The sequence below is a fragment of the Amphiura filiformis genome, chromosome 15 (genome assembly GCF_039555335.1).
Source record: "Amphiura filiformis chromosome 15, Afil_fr2py, whole genome shotgun sequence".
NCBI lineage: Eukaryota > Metazoa > Echinodermata > Ophiuroidea > Amphilepidida > Amphiuridae > Amphiura > Amphiura filiformis.
This window is the reverse complement of record NC_092642.1, coordinates 49,139,049-49,159,157: the sequence shown is the minus strand read 5'-3', so window position 1 is coordinate 49,159,157 and position 20,109 is coordinate 49,139,049. Positions and strand designations below refer to the sequence as shown.

The 20,109-nt window shown below is 37.0% G+C and overlaps 1 protein-coding gene across 1 annotated transcript in view; it reads right to left on the bottom strand.

The window, feature by feature from the left end:
* The window catches only part of LOC140171767 (ras-specific guanine nucleotide-releasing factor 2-like), a 340,945-nt gene that overhangs the window by 20,989 nt on the left and 299,847 nt on the right, over nt 1-20,109 (bottom strand). The window contains 9 exon segments of the mRNA XM_072195087.1: nt 3,243-3,332; nt 4,559-4,704; nt 5,584-5,650; nt 7,179-7,351; nt 9,830-9,947; nt 11,201-11,311; nt 12,625-12,818; nt 13,685-13,764; nt 18,442-18,695. Coding sequence (XP_072051188.1) covers nt 3,243-3,332; nt 4,559-4,704; nt 5,584-5,650; nt 7,179-7,351; nt 9,830-9,947; nt 11,201-11,311; nt 12,625-12,818; nt 13,685-13,764; nt 18,442-18,695 — 1,233 coding nt within the window.

Sequence of the window (20,109 nt, the reverse complement as noted above, 5' to 3'; positions counted from 1 at the left end):
TTTTAACCAGTACTTGTTAATGATTTTATAATGAAGGGGCAGGGCTGGCCGGCTAGGGCACCCACGGCAACTTCATTAGAGGGCACGGCAAGTGACTGCCGTCTGTAAAGAACATATTTTGAGGGCATTACGGCAATGGGGGTGGGCACCCACGGCAATATGCCGTCAGTGCCGTGGGTTAATTTGAGGGCTGTCTGCGAGTCTATAACTCATCTGGTAATCTACTACAAAGGCAGCATACATGATGGTACAAAGGCGATGGGATAGCTATATCCAGGGATATAATACTTTTTTATGCATTTTTATGGTTTAAGGGTATTAGCCCCATTCATCAACCATTTTTAAGTACAACTACAGACGAGAAAGAAACAGACCGCATGCAGCCAGTCAAAGTAAAGTCTCAGCATTACCCGATAATGAGGGCTGATTGTTCCATGAAATGCGACAGGTGAGACTGCTACGCAATTACCGCGTTATTACTGGCATGATTGTTAGAACTTACATCATACAATACATGGGGACTTTGACTGGTTGCACACGGTCTGTTTCTTTCTCGTCTATGCCCACAACCTATCCAGTTAACTGCCCAATTTGAAAACCTCAACTGTTTACATCAAAATCTTAGTAAACAAAGCCACCTATTGTCAAGTTTTTATGTGTTTATGTGTATGTCCATTATATTTGATATTTTGGTTGCTGATCTTCGTTGTGTGTGGAGCACCGCATTTCCAGATGGTAGTAGTGATGTTTATCAATGAAAATTATAATTGTAACAATTACCTTCATCTTTTGGAAAATGCAGCCGAGTGATAATTAGAGAAAATTCGGTATTGGCCTTTATGATATAAGTGTAAATGGCTTCAGAATTATGGAACTTATTCAGAGCTAAAAGCTACAGGAGAGTAGACCCAGCAAACACAAAACGTTTTCGACATCATTCGCAAAAGGTTATAAAAGGTTGTCAGAAAACGTTTAAATGTCGGGTTATATAAAGGGTATATTAAGAGTATAAAACGTTTTCATAGCCTTAAAAAACATTTTTTTTTTTTTTTTTGCTCATCAAACAAAGATGTTTTACATAAAACGTTTAAATGTCGGGTTATATAAATGGTATTAAAACAATTTAATAACATTCCAAAAACATTCTTGAAAACTTGATACAAAACATTCTAAACAGAATGTTATTTTGGGGTTGAAAAATATTTTGCAAAAATGTTTGCCCAAAATATTTTCAATAACGTTTTAAAAACATTTTCATGACCTTTATATAACCCGACATTTAAATGTTATTAAAAAGTTTTGAAAAAAACATTTTAAGAACATTTCTGTGTTTGCTGGGTTCAAATATTTCAACATAATGTTATTTAAGTATTGACACAATATTTGGCAAAAATGTTAGCAAAAATAGTTTACAATAACATTTTTGAAAACATTTCAAAATATTGTTGTAGTGTGTTTTCATACAAAACGTTTTAAAACGTTATCATGACCTTTATATAACCCGACATTTTAATGTTATTAAAACGTTTTTACCTAAACCAAAAGCCAAAATATAACTTATTTTAAACGTTTTTGTGTTTGCTGGGATCTTGGATCTAACATTAATGGCTATTCACTTTGCAAAATAAAACTTTGAATAGCATGGTTTATATTTGATAGACTTCACAATATAAGGCTGGTCCTTAACCCTCTCCACGCAGGTGCCCACTGCAGATTTTTTTCAAATCAAAAATTTCAGAATTGTAAATTTTCATGACCATATTTGGAATCAGCATGAGAAATGCATTAAAATGAGTACAAACAAGCCTAGTATTGATTCAGTACTTCTTAGGATCGCTCTTGATATTTTCAGAAAATATCTCAAAACTTGGACTCTCCTATTATTGTTGAAGTACTATGGCTAGCATGCAAAGCATTAAGGGTTTATTCATAAAATGGTGGCTCTAAAAAGAGCTGTTTATTGAGTGGCTGCCACAATGCAGGTCATCCAGCAAAAATGACCTGTATGACACCAGTCAAGGTTACTGGCCCTCACAGATTGCTTTTTCCTGCCTCTCAATCTTGTGGTACGCCTATCAGGTACTCGGGTTTGGTTTGGGTTGGGACAGGAGTCACAGGACTCTGAGGATCTGCTGTAGTGGGACTCACATTTATCCAATTTTTACCTCAAATTGGGATCCATCTCAATACCCAAAGCCTGGACTTGTACGTTTTGTGATATTTTGGCTCAAGATTAAAAACATTGGGCCAATTTCCCGACAAATGTGAGAAAATTGTTAAAATATGACCCATTTAACACAAATTTAACAGTTTTAACTGTTAAATTTGTGTATTTGGACTTTTTTTTTTTCTTCCTTGAAACATAAATGGTCTTCATATATCTAAAATTCAATTGAATTTAATTATTATATTGACATCAAATCATTTTAGAGAGTCAGTTTTATAACCTTGGGAACCAAAGGAGAGAGAGAGAGAGAAAGATTTAAAAATATATTTGATATGAAATTGTAAAAATATAAACATGGACATTTGGGATACCTAATAACAGGGCTCCATGGTGGACTACTGTTGTTGTAGTAACTTCTGTTTAATTTGGTGAATAAACAAACAAACAAACAAACAAATACATACATCAAAAATAAATAAATACCAGTCAAATATTTGAAACACTTCAAAACATTTTGAATTTGTGGTCATCGTCAGAACGAACCACATTTAATGACACTTTGTACTTGACTGTTTTTCAAAGCTCAGTGGAACTCACGATAATGCATTGACCTTTGATATAGATGGGACTTCATAAAATGGTGCCCATTTATAATGCCAGTACTTATTATAATTGTTGCTATTTGCCTGTATCTTAAATTCACAGTTGCCACCTTTAACCTGGTTGATTTGGAATCAGATTGTTTGCTTCGATTAACTATATTATACAATTGTCTTTTTAATAAATTTCACTCAGGCAGATCATCTGTGCTAGACTATACTATAGTACTAATGTTACAATTTAAGACAGGCCTTAAGCAGTGGCATAGCCAGGACTTTGTCAGAGGGGGGGAGGGGGAAGAGGGGGCGAGGCAGGCGAGGCTAGGCAACTTCCAAGGAGGACAAATTTGAAATAACAGGGCAGCCAGCATTCCACAGGGGCAAGACTTCTCAGGGCACAGCTGCCGGCCACCCCTTCCTTAACCCCTGGCTATGCCACTGGTTTTAATAGTAATTTTCTTTGTATATAAAGACACTTACTTTATGCATTGTGGCAAATGTACAGAAGATCCACTCTCTTCAAGGGAGCTGTCTAACAAACCATTGTAATGCAGATTGTCTATACACTGAGCAGATAAAAACAAACAAAACAATAGAAATAATAAATTCAATCATGATCTCCAGGATGAACAGCCAACACTCTTAGAAAAAAAGGTTCTTCACGGGTTCTTTAAAATGATATAGGGTTCCAAGATGGGCTCTAGTGTTGGAGACCTAAAAGAAGAAAAGCACTAGCCTGGGCAGCTTTCTGGAAACTGGAACGCCTGTGGAGAAGCCCGTCCCTGCCAATCGAAACAAAAATCAAGCTGTTTCAGACAATGTGTGTTACTGTCTTTCTGTACGGGTGCGAGTCATGGGTAATTACAAGGACATGGAAAACAAGATCAATGCATTTGCAACATCTTGCTACAGAGTCATGTTAAACATCAAACGTGTGGATCGGATTCCAAATGAAACCATCTACAACCTGACCAACACCACTCCACTGGTTGCCAGAGTAAAGATTCATCAACTCAAATTTCTCGGCCATATACTGCGTCTTGAAGATGGCGAGCCTGTGAAAGAATATGCGCTTTATATTCCACCACATGGGAAGAGGAAACCGGGACGGCCGCACACACTGTACTTACAGTATGTCCAGCACCTCCTGGGAGATACTGAAGGAATGCTGCAGCCAAACAAAATTGTTTCGCTTGCCCAAGATCGCATTAGTTGGAGAAAGCTTGTAGTCGCCTGCTCTGCAGCTGACTGATGATGATGATGATGATGATAGGGTTCATTCACGAACCATGTGTGCTTGAAGAACCCTCAAAGGTTTGCTAGAAGTCTAAATGGGGTTCTTGCAGTGAAAATAAGGTTCTTCACAGCTTTAGGGTTCCAAAAGGAACCCCTATTTTACTTGAAAAAGGTTCCCAGGGCAAACGCTATTTATATGTTACATCTTTTCATGCAACACTTGTGGTGTGCATCCACTGTATGTTACACTGGTTATGGCACTGCCCATGGTCATTAGACGAATTAATCAATTGGTATTGATAAATTCCATGTGATTTAATGTTAGAAGTACTACAATGATGAAATGTCTCCTCACTAGGATCCACAACATGCTCATAAATCAGGGCACTCTGTTCTTTAACCCCAATACAGTTGCACATTCATTGAATGACCTTTGAAAATTTGGGTACACACACTCATACTCCGCAACTTCAGGTCAAATTTTCCTCTCTGATTGTTTAATTGAGGTTATTGAACTATGGCATTGGGACGAGGCCTTTGTGCCTGTCTGACTCACCTGACTGATATCACTAGTCCACACAGCCTTGTCTTGATGTGTTGGTGCTACTAATGTAATCACCAATGGTGGACCACTCTTGGAGTCAACTATCAGCTTGAAGTCTAGATTGTCATATTCTGATGGTCCAGGATCTTTGCTTAGACCTGAATGTATGGACAGTGAAATAAAATGATATCAATAAGCGGTAATAACCAGTGACGGTCATATGTATAAAAAATCAGGGGTGGGTTTGGAAAGATTGATTTTGTCACCAAATTGGAGGCAACTGTATGTTAAATACCACTGATTATCTATTACAATGTTTTCAATGGGAAGATGGCTAATTTTAGGCAGAATTTTCTCATATTCAGAACTCTTGCAGTTAAACGGCACCAATATCACGTAAAAATAGATGATTTAGATGCCAAATAATCAAAAACACAACATAGGTTGACCTGAGACTTTTCTTGTTTTAACATACTGAACCATAAACACCTTAAAATGGCAGTGCACCCTCAAAGCTAGCTGAACGTTACAATTAGGTAGGGCGAATATTTACTAAAAACTGAAGCCATGCGTATGAATTTTGTTAATATCACAACAAAAATGTCATATAATGAGAGAAAATATACCATTTGAAGCATCAAAACCCAAAATGTACTTTATTGGCTATATAACTTGGTCAATTTCAGTGATTTTTAAGCAGTCTTTTGAGATGCCACAATTTAAACAAATAGTTCATCATCGTATTTCCATGTATCGCCCAGGAGGTATTTAACCCCCTGAGCACTACCTGCCGATCTAACATTGCCTCTGATTGGTCAATTACATGGTATCTTCACTTTAATCACCAATCATCAGAATGGAGCTCTGCAAATAATTCACCCCAATATTTTTGCATGGTGAAATTATATTCTAACAATGTTGCTGATTGGGCCAATTGATAATGAAAACTTCTTTTTGGCCAATCGGCAGGTAGTTCTCATGGGGTTAACCTGTAGCAACAATAAAAATCAGATGTACTGATACTTGTTTCAACTCACCATCCTCTTCAAATGGGTCGTAATCTTCTACTAGTGCTGTATCTAATAACGGGATCTTGCCACCTTGCTGCAACATAAATAAATCAAACATATCCAATCAAAAACAACAAGTTTCAGTTAAAAAGTGTGTGTTTTCTTTTGTTGAACATAGACATACCAACATAGGCATACCAAGTTCCAAGATGTTGTAATTTCTACTGCTTTGTATATTCACACCAAAAACCTGCATGTTGAAACATCATTTTACAGAGTGTACAGGGTGTGCCATAAAAAGCAGGTTACAATGCATATTGTGATATTTTATTTTTTATTTTGGTCAAAATGCAGAATATTTGTAACAAATGGAATTAAGGATCATATATAGGAAACTGTTTGAGAATTTCAAAAAGGACATTCAAATTTTTATAGGTCTATTAGCTGTTGTTGGTCAAATCTAGAGAATTTATGATTTTTGACATTCTCCGCTATAACTCAAGAACCGAATTGTTAACATCATTTTTAAAGCCTCAGCAAATTTCCTTTAAGATACATTTCAGATTTAATACATTTTTAATTGACTCTCCATTGGAGATATTTTTAGATGCATGGGTGCTATCACATATTGCTATCTTCAGTAGATGGCACCCTTTATATACCTCACTCTTAGATATTTGTCTTCTGTTTTACATAAAACTATATCCCATGCCCACTGGGGTCAACTTAAAGTGTGGGTGTAACCAAGCAAGGGCGGATGACAAGAGGCTCAAAATGTGTAAGAAGCCCCCCTTTACAATGCTACTGGGTATGCACTTTGGTAAGTAAATACTATCCTTTTAGTCAAGGTAAATACTAGTCTCTAGGACCTGGCCTGAGCAGATAAGCTTTAACAGAAATGAAAAATATATATTTTTAACACATCAGAAGATAAAATCTATATGTGAGGTATATAAACAAAATCAACTGATCTAATATCTGGTGGAATGTATCACTCCCCAGTGTATTTGCCCTCCCTCGGCCATACTTTATGTTGCATACATATACTGTCATCTTCATGACTAGTCAACATTTGTAACATCCAAACTATACTTGGCCATTCATTATCAACTATAGATCACTTGACATGTGACGTCATTGCCCAGCAGTATGCGCTCGAATTGTGGCAATTTCCATTGTTCTTTGCCCTGCAGTGTGTGTAGTTTGCTCCGGGCATGTGCATTTTAAATCGCCCACCACATTTCATATAGTACAAGAAAGCCATTGAACAGTGCAACGGTTCATTCAAGCATATCGATAGACCAGTCCCTCGCCTTTGTTGATAAACAATGATGTCAAGTGGTCTATATTTGGCCATTCATTATCAGCTATAGAGTCTCCTAGTCAATAGCCTGTCTCGTCTCAAGTTGAGAGTAATGCCATATTGGATTTTGCAGTGGTAGACTCAAATCAGTGCATTTACACGGTTTTGTCACCAGTGTATGAACAAATCACACGCGTGTGTATATATGCCCCACGGCATTAGGTTAGCACACACAATTCAAATCTGCCCTGCAAATCCAACATGGCATTATTCTCAACTTGAGAGGAGACAGACTACAACCTTACTGGTTTTATCTCACCTTTGCAAGATGTAGCTTTCCTCCTGATGTCCTTGATGTTAACAGCAGATGTTTTGTGAATAGAAACACTTGTCTGATACCCTCATACTTTCTCTCTCCTTTTTGTCCCAGAGATCCAAGTCTGTGCCTGGCACTTGTTTTGGTCCTATCGTGTGTTACTTGAATCAATGTACCTGTTGTAAAGAATATGACAATCAATTTCAGGAATTCATCAACTTATTCTCTTTATAATGATGTGGCTTGTGTTACTATTCTGGTAAAAGTAGCAAGAATGTAAGTAGGCCTGAATAGACAGAGTACGATCTGAGGTTACTGTTCCGAACGCAGGCTATTTTTTGTACATTACAAGGTACATGGCCTGTAGTATAGCCCTCTTTAACAATATGTGTACTGTGCAGAGTAAACGTAGCATCAACATGTCCGTCAGCAGCCTCAGATTGAGCATGTTATGAGCCTGAAAAAAAATCAGGAAAAAGCACATAATATTTGGGCTAAAAGCCCTAAAACGGCTGAAATAAATAAACATGCAGACGAAAAAAATCTGGAATTCCAGGTTAATCTGTCACCTTTGTATCGATTGTATAGCCATGTAGAACTGGGTCCAAGAGGTCTCTGATATAATGAAGGGTTTTACTGGAATTTATTACATCAATTCCGAGAGAGAACTAATCATGCATATTTACAAAGTTACCCTTCGCACAAAATTTGTGGAAGATCAGTTATCTTTTTAATTTTTTTTTATGTCCAGCATATCAAGGTATAAACAGCTGAAATCTAGAAGAAAATGCTGATGAAACTTCAGGCCAGGCACAAGTGACTTGGGAGGGTTGCTGTAGATAGCTGGTTGGGGTATTTTTACAGGACATGTGTAGCCATCAATAGGGCATATTACCCTGATTGGAACCAACTGTAATGAGGTCTTTTATCATGGATTTTCCAGATGAGCCATAGGGAGAGCAGATTTTTTTACTTGTGGAGATTTTAACCAGTGACCTCTCGCACCAAAGGCAACCACCTTAACCAGTCTGCCACACAGCTCCCTTTTGCAAGTAGGGATTTTATGTGTAAGTGGTTCCGTATTATTTTGATTCATGTATAGTTGCATCGTGCACATATGATGATGGAGAGATGGCGGATCATGTGAAGTAAAATCGCTGAGTGGGTGATTATTGTGGAATGGGAGGTTAATGAAATGAATAGGGTACATGTTTAAGATGGTACTACATCCCTTGATAAATTTGTGACTATTTTTGCATTTTTCTCAAAAAAATAATAACACACTGGTAACAAACAAAAGTTATGTATATTATAGGGGCAAGGAATCCAGTTATTACACTGGAATTTCAGTGACTCAAGACAAGTGGTACGTTATTTATGATAAGAAAATAGGTACCGCTAGATATGTACCTCATTTCTTAACATATATAATGAACCGCTTATCTTGAATCGCTGAAATTTTTGTGAATTGGATTCCTTGCCCCTATAATATACATAACTTTTGTTACCAGTGTATAGTTATTTTTTGAGAAAAATGCAAAATTAGTCACAAAATTTATCAGGGGGTGTAGTACCACCTTAGCAGTTTGAAGATTTGAATGTTACATTGGTCCACTTTTTGTGACACTTTGTGGACCTTTTTCCAAAATAAATTTGCTTATGTTAAAAGTAGACCTTAATTAATACCCTCTTAAAATGGATTTTCAGGCTAATTTGAATGGTTTAACATGAAAAAAATGCCCCTTGTTAATTTTTTCTTTATAATTTGGATCTTATTGGGTACATTTCCCCCTTTTTGTCATTTTTTTTTTTATTATGGGGGTGCCCCCTGGCAATGGGTCTGGCCAACATTGCTCTTACAGGCTTTTGTCATACCTTTCCAACACTGCATACTGTGGTCAGTATGCATTACTGGCTTTACTGCCCATAGTATGCAGTGTTAGAAATGTATACTCTGGGCAGAATGTAACAGATGCCTTAAGTAAAACACCTATTGTCTGCAGCTCATGTCCTCTCTGTAAATTTTTGATGATTTGTACTAATTAAGCTAACCCAAGATATCACCTTTACATGTAATTGGGGTTCTTCAAAGCTATTGATCAAAAGTAATTACATTTATTGATATTTATTGATAATAATATACATATATATTTTGCAGCTATTTTTAAAGTAGATTTTCCTTTCTTTATCAAATTTTTCATCTTTTTCTGCCTATTTGTGATATTTCTTATTCTATAAATTGTATATTTGTATGCAAATTGAGGGTGCTATTTATATATATATATATATTTTAAGTGTAATTTAGTTCACTAATATGAGTCATTCCTTTCATTTCATGATAATTTTTTAAAGAAAATTTCCTTGCTATTTGTTACTAAGAGCTGGTCTCCACTATATTGAGAGCAGGTCTCTTATTTTATCCCTTGAGAAGTTTTGTCTTTTCGAAACATCAGGTTTTTAAGTTTGTTTATATGTCTTGTGTTATTCCCCCATTGGATGTTGTGTCATATTTTCCCTGTTTTTAATAATATTTGTTACCCATTTTTCTGATGTTTTAATGTAAAGATGCAAACAAGATTTGAGATAAATAGCGCCATCAGTGTTCAACTTTGCTTAAAAATGAATACAGTTCTACATGCCATCAATATACATACCTTGTCTGACAAACATTTGTTGCACATCTAGTAAGATGTCACAGCCTTCAACTATCATCCTCTCTATGGATAGATTCTTCCTGATGCTCTCTGTCTCCGATACTTCATCATGCATTACCTGGAAAAGTTTCATAAGCTTTCATAGTTCACAAGAGATTATTGACATTAAAATGTACATTTTTGTTTCCAGGACTTTCGAGGCCTTGAAAAGGTGTTTTCAAATTCAAGGATTTTCAAGGACTTTCAAGGACCGTGAAAGGACCCTGTATCTAAGCATACATACACCTAAAACTTACCCCTGATGACCAAATCTATATAGAACCTATATATATCCCATGCAGTCAACCAATACATTAGACATTGGCCACATGGCCCTGGGATCAAAAAAGTTGGCCAATCCTAATATAAACCAATCGAGAGAACAGCATTAGCATTGCACATGATGTAAATTTGAGTGCTCTTTGACTTCCATTATTTAGGGCCTCATTCACAATGACTAAATGCTTGATTTTGCTTGAGATCGCTTCCACGTTCATACGTGCCTGCATTACCCGGTGTCCTGGGGATTCGTCAACAAAATTTGTATGGGGATGTGCCACACAGACTTTTGGATGCTGACTTTCTCTATACCTACTTTTTGCTGTTTTTCTGACCCATCAGTGTACCAACTTTTCACAAAAAGCACCCAAATCTGCCCTAATTGGACACTATTAAGGGCACTTTTACACAAATGCATTGGTCTCCACTGAAAACCTACCCATTGATATACAAAAATCGCTGAAAAGCTACCCCAAAATGGTGGCACATCTCTGTATACCTTCAACCAGGAAGACCCCCAGGTGCATTACATGCTGTGACACTTGTTTGATCAAAAGAAAAAGCATGCATTAAAAGTAAAACTTTTCTCAACGCATCAAATTGTCACGGGCTGGGTATTATTACTGTTTAGGATAGGCTTTCATCCACTCACAATCCTCATTATATTTGGCATTGTCTTCATTTGTATTGTTTTAATAATCATCACTGTTGTCCATATCACCATCACCTCCTCTTCCTACACCACACTGTCATCATCTCAATCATCATGATCTCCACAATTATACATCCACATTATATTGTAAGCTTTTAATAAGCATAATCTTCACCATTTCTCTTTTGATAGTTTGTTATTGCAAAACATCAGTCAAGTTTTTTGTTAAAAGCAAGCAAAGCACCCTCACACAGGAAGTTCATATATTACACATAAGCTGTTCCTAAGTATGCACTTAGCATAAAAAGATACCATGACTTTTGCATTAAGATTGAGATGACGCCCCAGTAATAGTTGATAATCTTGACTGCCATGGTAATCCTGTTGCCATGGTAACCTACCCTGGATAGATCTTCTAGCTTGTTCTTGGCGTATTCTAGACTCTTCCTCTCTACGTGATCATGTGGTGTATGGGCGAGTAGCTCGTGTAAAGTGATTATATACCTGGGAACCTGATTTGACAAAACAAAATGAATAATACAAGTATAATTTCAATAGTTTTAGTTATTAACTCTCTCCCTTGGTGTCGACTGCAGGCGACAAATTAAAAAAAAAAAATTTAAAAAAATCAAAATTTCAAAAATTTCAGAATTGTAATTTTTCATTACCATATTTGGAATAAGCATGAAAAATGCACTAAAATGAGTACAAACAAGCCTAGTATTGGTTCAGTGGTTCTCTAGATAGCTCTTGATATTTTGAGAAAAAATCTCAAAACTTGGATTTATGTTGAAGCCTGTGGCTAGCACGCAGAGCATTAAAGTCTCTGGATTCATAGAAAAATGCTATCAATATCTTATCGAACATATCAAGGTCTTGTATGATGTAAAGCTTTTTCTACTTTATTTATTTATTATATCAGCTGAAATGAGAGTCCTTATTCATTTGAAATCTAACATATGAGATGAAACTTGGAGGGATTATGTTGTTAAATCCACACGAGAAAGGTTTGGGGCTTTTTGTTCCAGAGCTCATCCAACTGTACCACATGTGACTCGGGCTGTAATGACAGCAGATTGCTGCTAAATCTTTACCAACCATCATCCTACCATTCACTCTACATTTATTCTGGAAGAGGTTCATTTGTTTGTTTGTTTGTTTACCCAGGTTGGTCCGTGAGGGACACATGCTAATCCATGGGAAATCCATGGACCGTTCCAAGCTCATACTATAAAACAGCACAAGGCTTTTGGATAGTTCATTGATCAATTTGTAGCTAAGTTCTATCAAATATATCCATGTACAAAGTATACTCACATTTTATGGAGACTTGACATTTCGAAACCTACTTAACTGGTTTCCTAATCATGAGTGATGACTTGATCCAGCAACACTGGTGGTATTTCTAGAAGATGTAGTGTTTCTAGAACAACCAAGGGGGCGCAGCATTCCTCAGTCACATTTATGACCATCTGATCCAGAACATTTTAGAAACACTACATGTTCTAGAAACACCACCAGTGTTGCTGGATCAAGTCATCACTCATGACTAGGAAACCAGACAAGTAGGTTTAGAAACATTGAGGGGTCTCGGGTTCGAATCTGGGCCATATGGAAGAACAGGGGAATACTTAAATTTTCCCCTGAATATGGACCCAGTATAAAGAAGAAATAAACAAACAAACAAACCCAGAGCAAACAACTTCTTTCCCTTCCAGTCACCAAAAAGCCCTTGGGGCGTTAGGGTCCCGGATTATGTCTTCCATAGGGGGTGTATCGGGGGGGTGTATGGATATCAACCGGAATGAGCCCATTGTTTGCTTACCTGATGCATTGGGTATGTGAGGAATGTTTCCATGGATCTTCCTTCACACACTGGTTTAGCCTCGTACTGCTTCAGCAATTGATTGAGGGTCGGATTCTGCTTACACTCGGCTAGTACCTGAAGGCTATAGTGGTGATTACGTACATACTCATTATATATGCTAAGCATTGGTAACAGCATGTCAAATAGGTCACCTATAAGAGGGAGCAAAGAAAATGATGCTTGGTTCAAGGCCTTTGACCCGATCAACCGCATCATCACCCCAATTTACCTCACTGTTGATGAGATGTTGGTATCTTCCATAACTTCCTATTAAAACTGCCTTTCCAGACCACCCCTTCATTAGCAGAACACACCCCAACATTCCTTGATAAATGTGTTTTTACATCACAGAGCAAAATTCTAGGATGACAATTTCATCCCTTGGTGCATTATCAGAAAGTTCTCTCCAATAAAAGACAACTTCTAGCTCCGATGCATTGCAAATGTTACAAGAGTGTTGCTATAGATGATGCTACAGCAAAATTGCAGCTCAAGTGCAACCAGTGAGGTCTGGTTTTAGCATAATGGTCTCCTATTCCCTACCTTTACCTTATTCACAATTTTTAAGAAATTTTGTTCCAACAAAGACAGTTCAAACAACCCATCTATATGAAGATATATAAGTACAGGATTTCCTGTGTTTGTTCGTTTTTGATGAAAGAGACTAAAGGTAGACACCTTCCACAAAAAATATTATAATAGATTGGTCTTACAATAATACATGTTTGTACAGCCACCAGTATCAGTAATATAGTTGCTTTAACTCCAAATAATGTTTTTGTACTGTGGAGGGTGTCTGCTTTCCGTCTCTCGTCAAGAAAACCCTTTAGAGTCATATGCTTGTCGATAGAATTCTTATGGTATAGTAGAGGCAATAGGAAGTTTTGGAGCGATTATCAAATAGGGTGCAACTCTACTAGTCTTATTACAAGACTGCACTACCCCAACCCTAACCCTAACCCTAAAGTCTAGCAAGTTGCACCCTATTCGGTAAGTTTCTTACATAACCATTTCTTACCTAATACTAATTTTGGCCAGTGTTCCATCCTCGCACTCAATCCCTTGTAGAAAATTTGGTGAAGGAAAAATACTGTTTCACTGAAATGAAAGAAAAATATATAAATAACATAATGAGAAGTAGAATATACACCTTGAGGCAAAGAAATAACTACAAGTTTAATTGTAGTCGACCTACCAAACCTTATTTTGGAAATCAGGGGAAAGGTTTTTACTGTACAAAAATGACAAAAGAATATAACAGAAGAAACAAAATCAATATTTTGACATCCTAAAATTTAACACATTAAGTTTTTAAACAGTTTCCTCACATGTCTTAACTGTTTAAAAATATGGATGACGTGGAACACAAGTAAAATATCTGAATTCACACTATTTAAAGGTTCATTTCATAATTTGCTCAATCAGAAAATCATCCAAATTCAGTTTTTTTGCACCTTTGTTAGTAGCATAGATGTACTAACATCAGTCCGGTCCGACTGCCTGATCAGGAAGTACTGCTGAATCAGGCAGTATGTTGCCGAGTTAGGCAACACAGGCTTTGGTAACCCTTCCGAATTTGACAGACTAAGGACTAAATTGTTCATAATGATTTTATAAAAGATCGGGGGAAATTTTACTTTGACACACATGAGCTACATGTAAGTTGACAATTTTTCACCGAAAAAAAAAAATTCCACCGGGAGAAAAATAATTTAAATAACAAAACAATTTCTAACGGTTTTAAAAAAATTTGATTTAAATATGCAAATTAACTTTATTTTAACTAAAATTGATGAAAAATTACTACTAATTGTACATTCATTGATAATTTTATATATTTTACCTACTTCTTTACTCTAAACCAAGAAATAACGGAATATTAAAAGATGCTCTATTTGAAATAGAGCATTGCATTGTGGGATACCATACTGCCTGACTCGGCAACATACTGCCTGATTCGGCAGTACTTCCTGATCAGGCAGTCGGACCGGACTGAACATAGCTTGCTAATGGGTAAACCAAAAGTTGTGTTTTTGGGTGATTTATTCATACACTGGTGACACAACCCCGTAAATGCACTGATTCCAGTCTACCACTGCAAAATCCAATATGGCATTTCTCTCAACTTGAGACCAGAATGCATAATCGTTCCAAAGTAAATATAAACCTCCGTGTGCGCCGTAGTGTGTGTCGAACAAACTGCGCGTGCTAGCTGCAGTATTTGGATTGCGCGCTACCATATTTGCACAGATTGTGATACCCACTGTTGCTATTGGTTGTCCTGTTTTAGCCTGATCGACTATAGGAAAGGAACAATGTAAAAATTGTTTCTTTTTACAAACTTTTGAGGAAAATTTTGTGTAATTTTGTAAATCGAAGAGATCAAAAGTGACGGATATGCATGTGGTTAATAACTTTGCATCTGTAATATGTCGGGCATTGTAAAAAGCTAAACATTTTGCTTTGGACCTTGGAATATCCCTCGCTTCCAAAGGCAAAATGTTCAGATTTTTCACAATGGCCTCCAAATAATGCGCAGTTATTAACCTCTAATTAAATAATAAGCATTAGAATGACTTACAGGGTATTTACCCATCGAATATGAAAGGTGAATGCCCGCCCGGCCCAAATGCCCGCTATAACTTGAGTCCAAAAGAGGTTTTATCCCAATCGACAGCAATCGTATCACTATGCACACATACATACACATAGTGTGTACTGTTCGCTCAATTTCTTGGATGTATTATGATTGTCAGTGGTGGATTTAGAGGGGGGCGCACCCGGCGCGCGCCCCCTCTATTTTTTGCAGATCGGCGCCTGACTCTGTGTATTTTTGTAGAGCGGCGCCTGACTTTGTGTGGGCGCCAAGCCGCAGCAGCGGCGGTGGTGGCTCGGCGCCCCCTCTATTGAAAATTCCTGGATCCGCCCCTGATTGTGTCATTTTCGGTCAGTTATTTGTAATATAATCGTTTTGAAATAATTATTATGTACATAACATTCCCGAGTGTCTGTATTTTGTTGTTATAATATATTTCCTCAATGACCCATGATGTTGAACTTTTCCTATAGTCCACCTGGCATGCAGAAATTACCATTTACTGACATTTACCATTACCATTTACAGGATGGTCTGACTGACAGCCTTATCCCTCTTCCTGAGTCCATCAAAATGGAGATTTTAGTATCAGTATAGAAAGCCCACGTTTTGCTCATTACCCCAGTGAACCGTTTACTTGTGTTTCGCAATCCAAAATTGTGTCTAGTTGATCAAAGACATAGCCAGGGGCATAAGCGCCAATCCGGCTTGAAATGTGGGGAGGGGGACAACAGGCCAAAATTGTTTAAAAAATGCTAAAAAGAACAAAAAATGGGTCATTTTGCCAAAAGGTGGGGGCACAGGCCCCCCTGCCCCCTCCCCCCTGGATTGATGCCATGGCCAGGGGGAAGTTGCCTCCTGTGAGAAGTTTTGCTCCCCCAGTTGGATGCTATCTGCCTGATATTATCCGACCAATTTCATCAAATCCCCCCTTGAAAGTTGGCTTGCCTCACTTGCCCCCACAAAAGGTCCTGGCTACGCTACTGAACTTGATCCATGTTATTTCTTCTCAGTTTGAAGATTGCTTAATAATGCATGTTTATAGTAGCTTTTATAGTATATAGATGTGATTAATGGTGAACCACTCCAATGCGTACATGGTACGAGATCAAAGCTATAAATATGACAAATTTCAATATATTTTTTAAATATGCATGAATTTAAGTGTTCGTTTCTAGCGAACAATTTGTACTGTATATGCATGAGCAGCCCCATTTCCTCTTTATGCAGATTCTCAACAAAACAGGAAACAATTTTGCATGCAATGGTGTTATGGAAATAGGACTTTCTAAATTTAAAAGAACTAAGTGTAAAAAAGACACTATTTGTGGTAATTTAGGGAAATACATTATATTAAGGGATGGGGTATGAACGTTGGGACAGTATTTATTGGGGGACATTAGAGCACATCAGACATATCGAATTGCATTCTGAATACGAAGAATGTCATTCTGATATCAAATAATTTTGCATAAATTCGCAATGTAATACACTTTTATGGCAAATGATTAAAATTGATATTTTTGATATTTAACAGTACTGAAGTAAACTTTATAAATCTAATGATTTATACTTAAAGTGTATGTAGGTGGGATGAAAAGCCAATGATCAATTGAAAATTTGGACCTTTTGTATTGAAGATATGGATTTTTTCCCAAAACACCAAAAAACAATTATGTCTTTTTGGGAAAAAATCCATATCTTCAATATGAAAGGTCAAAATTTTCAATTGATCGTCGGCTTTTCCTCCCATCTACATACACTTTAAGAATATATCATTAGATTTATAAAATTTACTTCGAGGACTGTTGTATATCAAAAATGTGAAAAATATCAAATTTTAATAATTTGTCATAAAATTTGTATTATATCGTGAATTTCAAAAAATGAAAATTATTTGATATTAGAAAGACATTCTTCGTATTCAGAATGCAATTCGATATGTCTGATGTGCTCTCATATCCCACAAAAAATACTGACAAAACGCATAAAACGCTCATTCCAGATCCCTAAAGCCACACTTAGCAATGAATTTTAACATCTTTCAACTATTTCACTCTAATACCATGTGATGTTGTCAGCTACCGGAAATAAGGGTCTATTCCAGTTGAAATCCATACACCCTGTGTTGGCGGAAGCAATAAAATTTCCATCCATATACCAACATTGGCTCAGGAAAGGCGGTCATCATTGATATACCAAATGGGCGAAAATGAGACACATGTTTGCAGCACATGTGGCTTTTTTATAGCACATCCCTGTATGGTCATTTGTACTGAGTACCCCCCGAAGAACAAATTTTGACATCAAAAAATTTGGATTTCTAAACAATAGTAATATACTTCAGTAAAAAATATACCCTGTAAAAATCAAGGCTAAGGTGCTGTAGTTGTGACAAAATGCAAGATTTTGAATAAAACAATAATTATTATGATTGAAATATTAGCCAAACATGTGTTGATGTTCATAACACTGTACATACATAGCAAGCGGGTAGGTCATGACACATCAAAAGAGCCAACTTCAGTCACATTCAACAGTGACACACATTACCACAGATGCACTGGTATTGGTGATTTTCTTTGTTTTGCCTCAAAATTAATAGGGGGCATATTTGACAGTGAAAACTTAAAGATGTTTTGGTGAAGAAATACAATTTTATTTCTTGTGGAAATGTTGCTATGTGGATTAAAGAGGAAAATATTGTCAATCAGGGTTTATTTTTCCACTCCAATAAGGGACATTGTCCTATTGTGACTAAACCCAAATAATACCAATTAAATGCAATTATTGCAGTCAAGTTGGCTCAATCGATAAGGCGTTTGACTATGGTGTGAGAGGTTGCTGGTTCGAACCCGTGGAAAAATTGACTTCGCTTGAAATTCCCCTGGACAAGGAACTTACTGCTAATTGTCTCGTTGTAACCCGTACGAAACTCGGGGAGCTTATTCTGGTTGTGATTTTTATTTGTGGAATAGGGTGTGTGCTCTTGAAGCAGCAAAGTCCCTGTGTTGTTGTTAAATGGTTTATGGAATGATGTGGGCCGCAGTGGTCAGCGACAACCTGCAAAGTGTGCTGAGGCTTGTGGATCAATGTCTAGACATTGTGCCTGTGCGTAGGCTAGTGCACTATAAATCACTGCACTTTTTTTTAAATACATGTGCAAGTTTTCTGCTTACCTATTGAGGAATATAGAGTTGACATCTTCATGTGATATCAAAGGCTTCTTGGAGCTTGCAGCCATCTTGAGAGGTCTAAGAAAACATGACACTAAGGTAGATAGTTGCTCCACGTATTCTCGCTCACACTCCACCATACCAAACACAATACTGTTACGTTTCCTCATGCTTTCAGCGTGAGGTGATCGGATGTAGTCTTGCACTATGGCTTTCCATCTTCTCCTGCACAGCCAACCTCGGATGAAGCTTTGCACCTGTAAGATAAACGCACAATTTATTTCATGAGTTGTTTTCATGTTTTCATTTTTTGTACATCCATATCAAAATGTTGCGCTTGTCGGCTACTACATGTGTCTCTTTTCACATAAAAACTAGGAATAAATACCAAGCTCATCTCAAGTGGAGGTCACTTCAAATCATTACCAAGTCACATGGTTTATGAATGTTCTCTGTATTCCTAATCCATGTGATTTGGGAATGATTTGAAGTGACCTCTATGAGATGAGTCTGGTATTTATTAAAATAGACACATGTAGGAGCCGACAAGCACATCACTTTGATATGGATGTACACATTTTGCAATGCAGATTGCCAATTTGAGCTTCCTTGTCTTATTGGGCTATTCCAGTTGAAATCCATCCACACCTATGGAATGCATGACCTTAATCTCCCATACAGGGATTGTGGATATCAAATAGAGCTACCCATTCAGGTATAACCCAATAGACCGTGTCGAATAAACTCAAGCAGAGCGGTATAACAATTGAAATGGCAGCCACATTGGTTCTAAGTTTTAAGTGACAGAGGGACAGGTGTCTTGTTCGATTCCAAAACCATTCATACCTATCACATGTTTTATTGTATTAACGTGCATGAATTGCCCTGTTGTACCTTATGGTGGACAGAATTTTATTTAAATAAAGACGAGGGACGTAGTATTCGATATGGTCTATTTGAAATTCACACTTGTGTTTGTAAGATTAAGGTCATGATGTCTTCCATAGGCTATAGGGGATGCATGGATTTCAACTGGAATATAGGCCAATTACAGATGGTTCCAAATGGCCCTAACAACAGCAGAGAGGCTGAACTAAAAGAATAAAGTTGTAAGTTGTGATCATGTAATTTTGGTATATTAAATCTTTATCTCATTTTAGCTATTGCCTGTAAAGAAATTGAAGCAAGTTATTACATCACACATGATCGATAACACAAACATTGACAGAATTGTAAGAGCAAATTATTTTCTATGATTATTAACTGAACTGAACTAACACAAACACCCAAGGAAATTATAATTATAGAAAATAGTTTCTTCTTACAATTCCGTCAATCAAACTCAAGCACAGCCCATGATAGGTTAGCATCGTGTAACTAGGGTGGCTCTAGGTCTTCCCTATAGTTTCAGGATATTGCGGGGAGTTTGATTGACAGAATCAGATGTGACGGTGTTGAATAATTTCAGTTTAATGGACTATATTTATTGTGATAATTTTATAATAAATTGTGCCAACCATTGTGTTTTTTTGCTGTTTGAGCCTAACATAGGTAAAGCTCATTCTATCAAACATGACCGATACACTTGTTTCTGACATTACCAAGAGGCTTGATCGACACCGACAATAAAAATAGGCTGACTCGTTTGTCAAAACAACTTACCACCCCAAA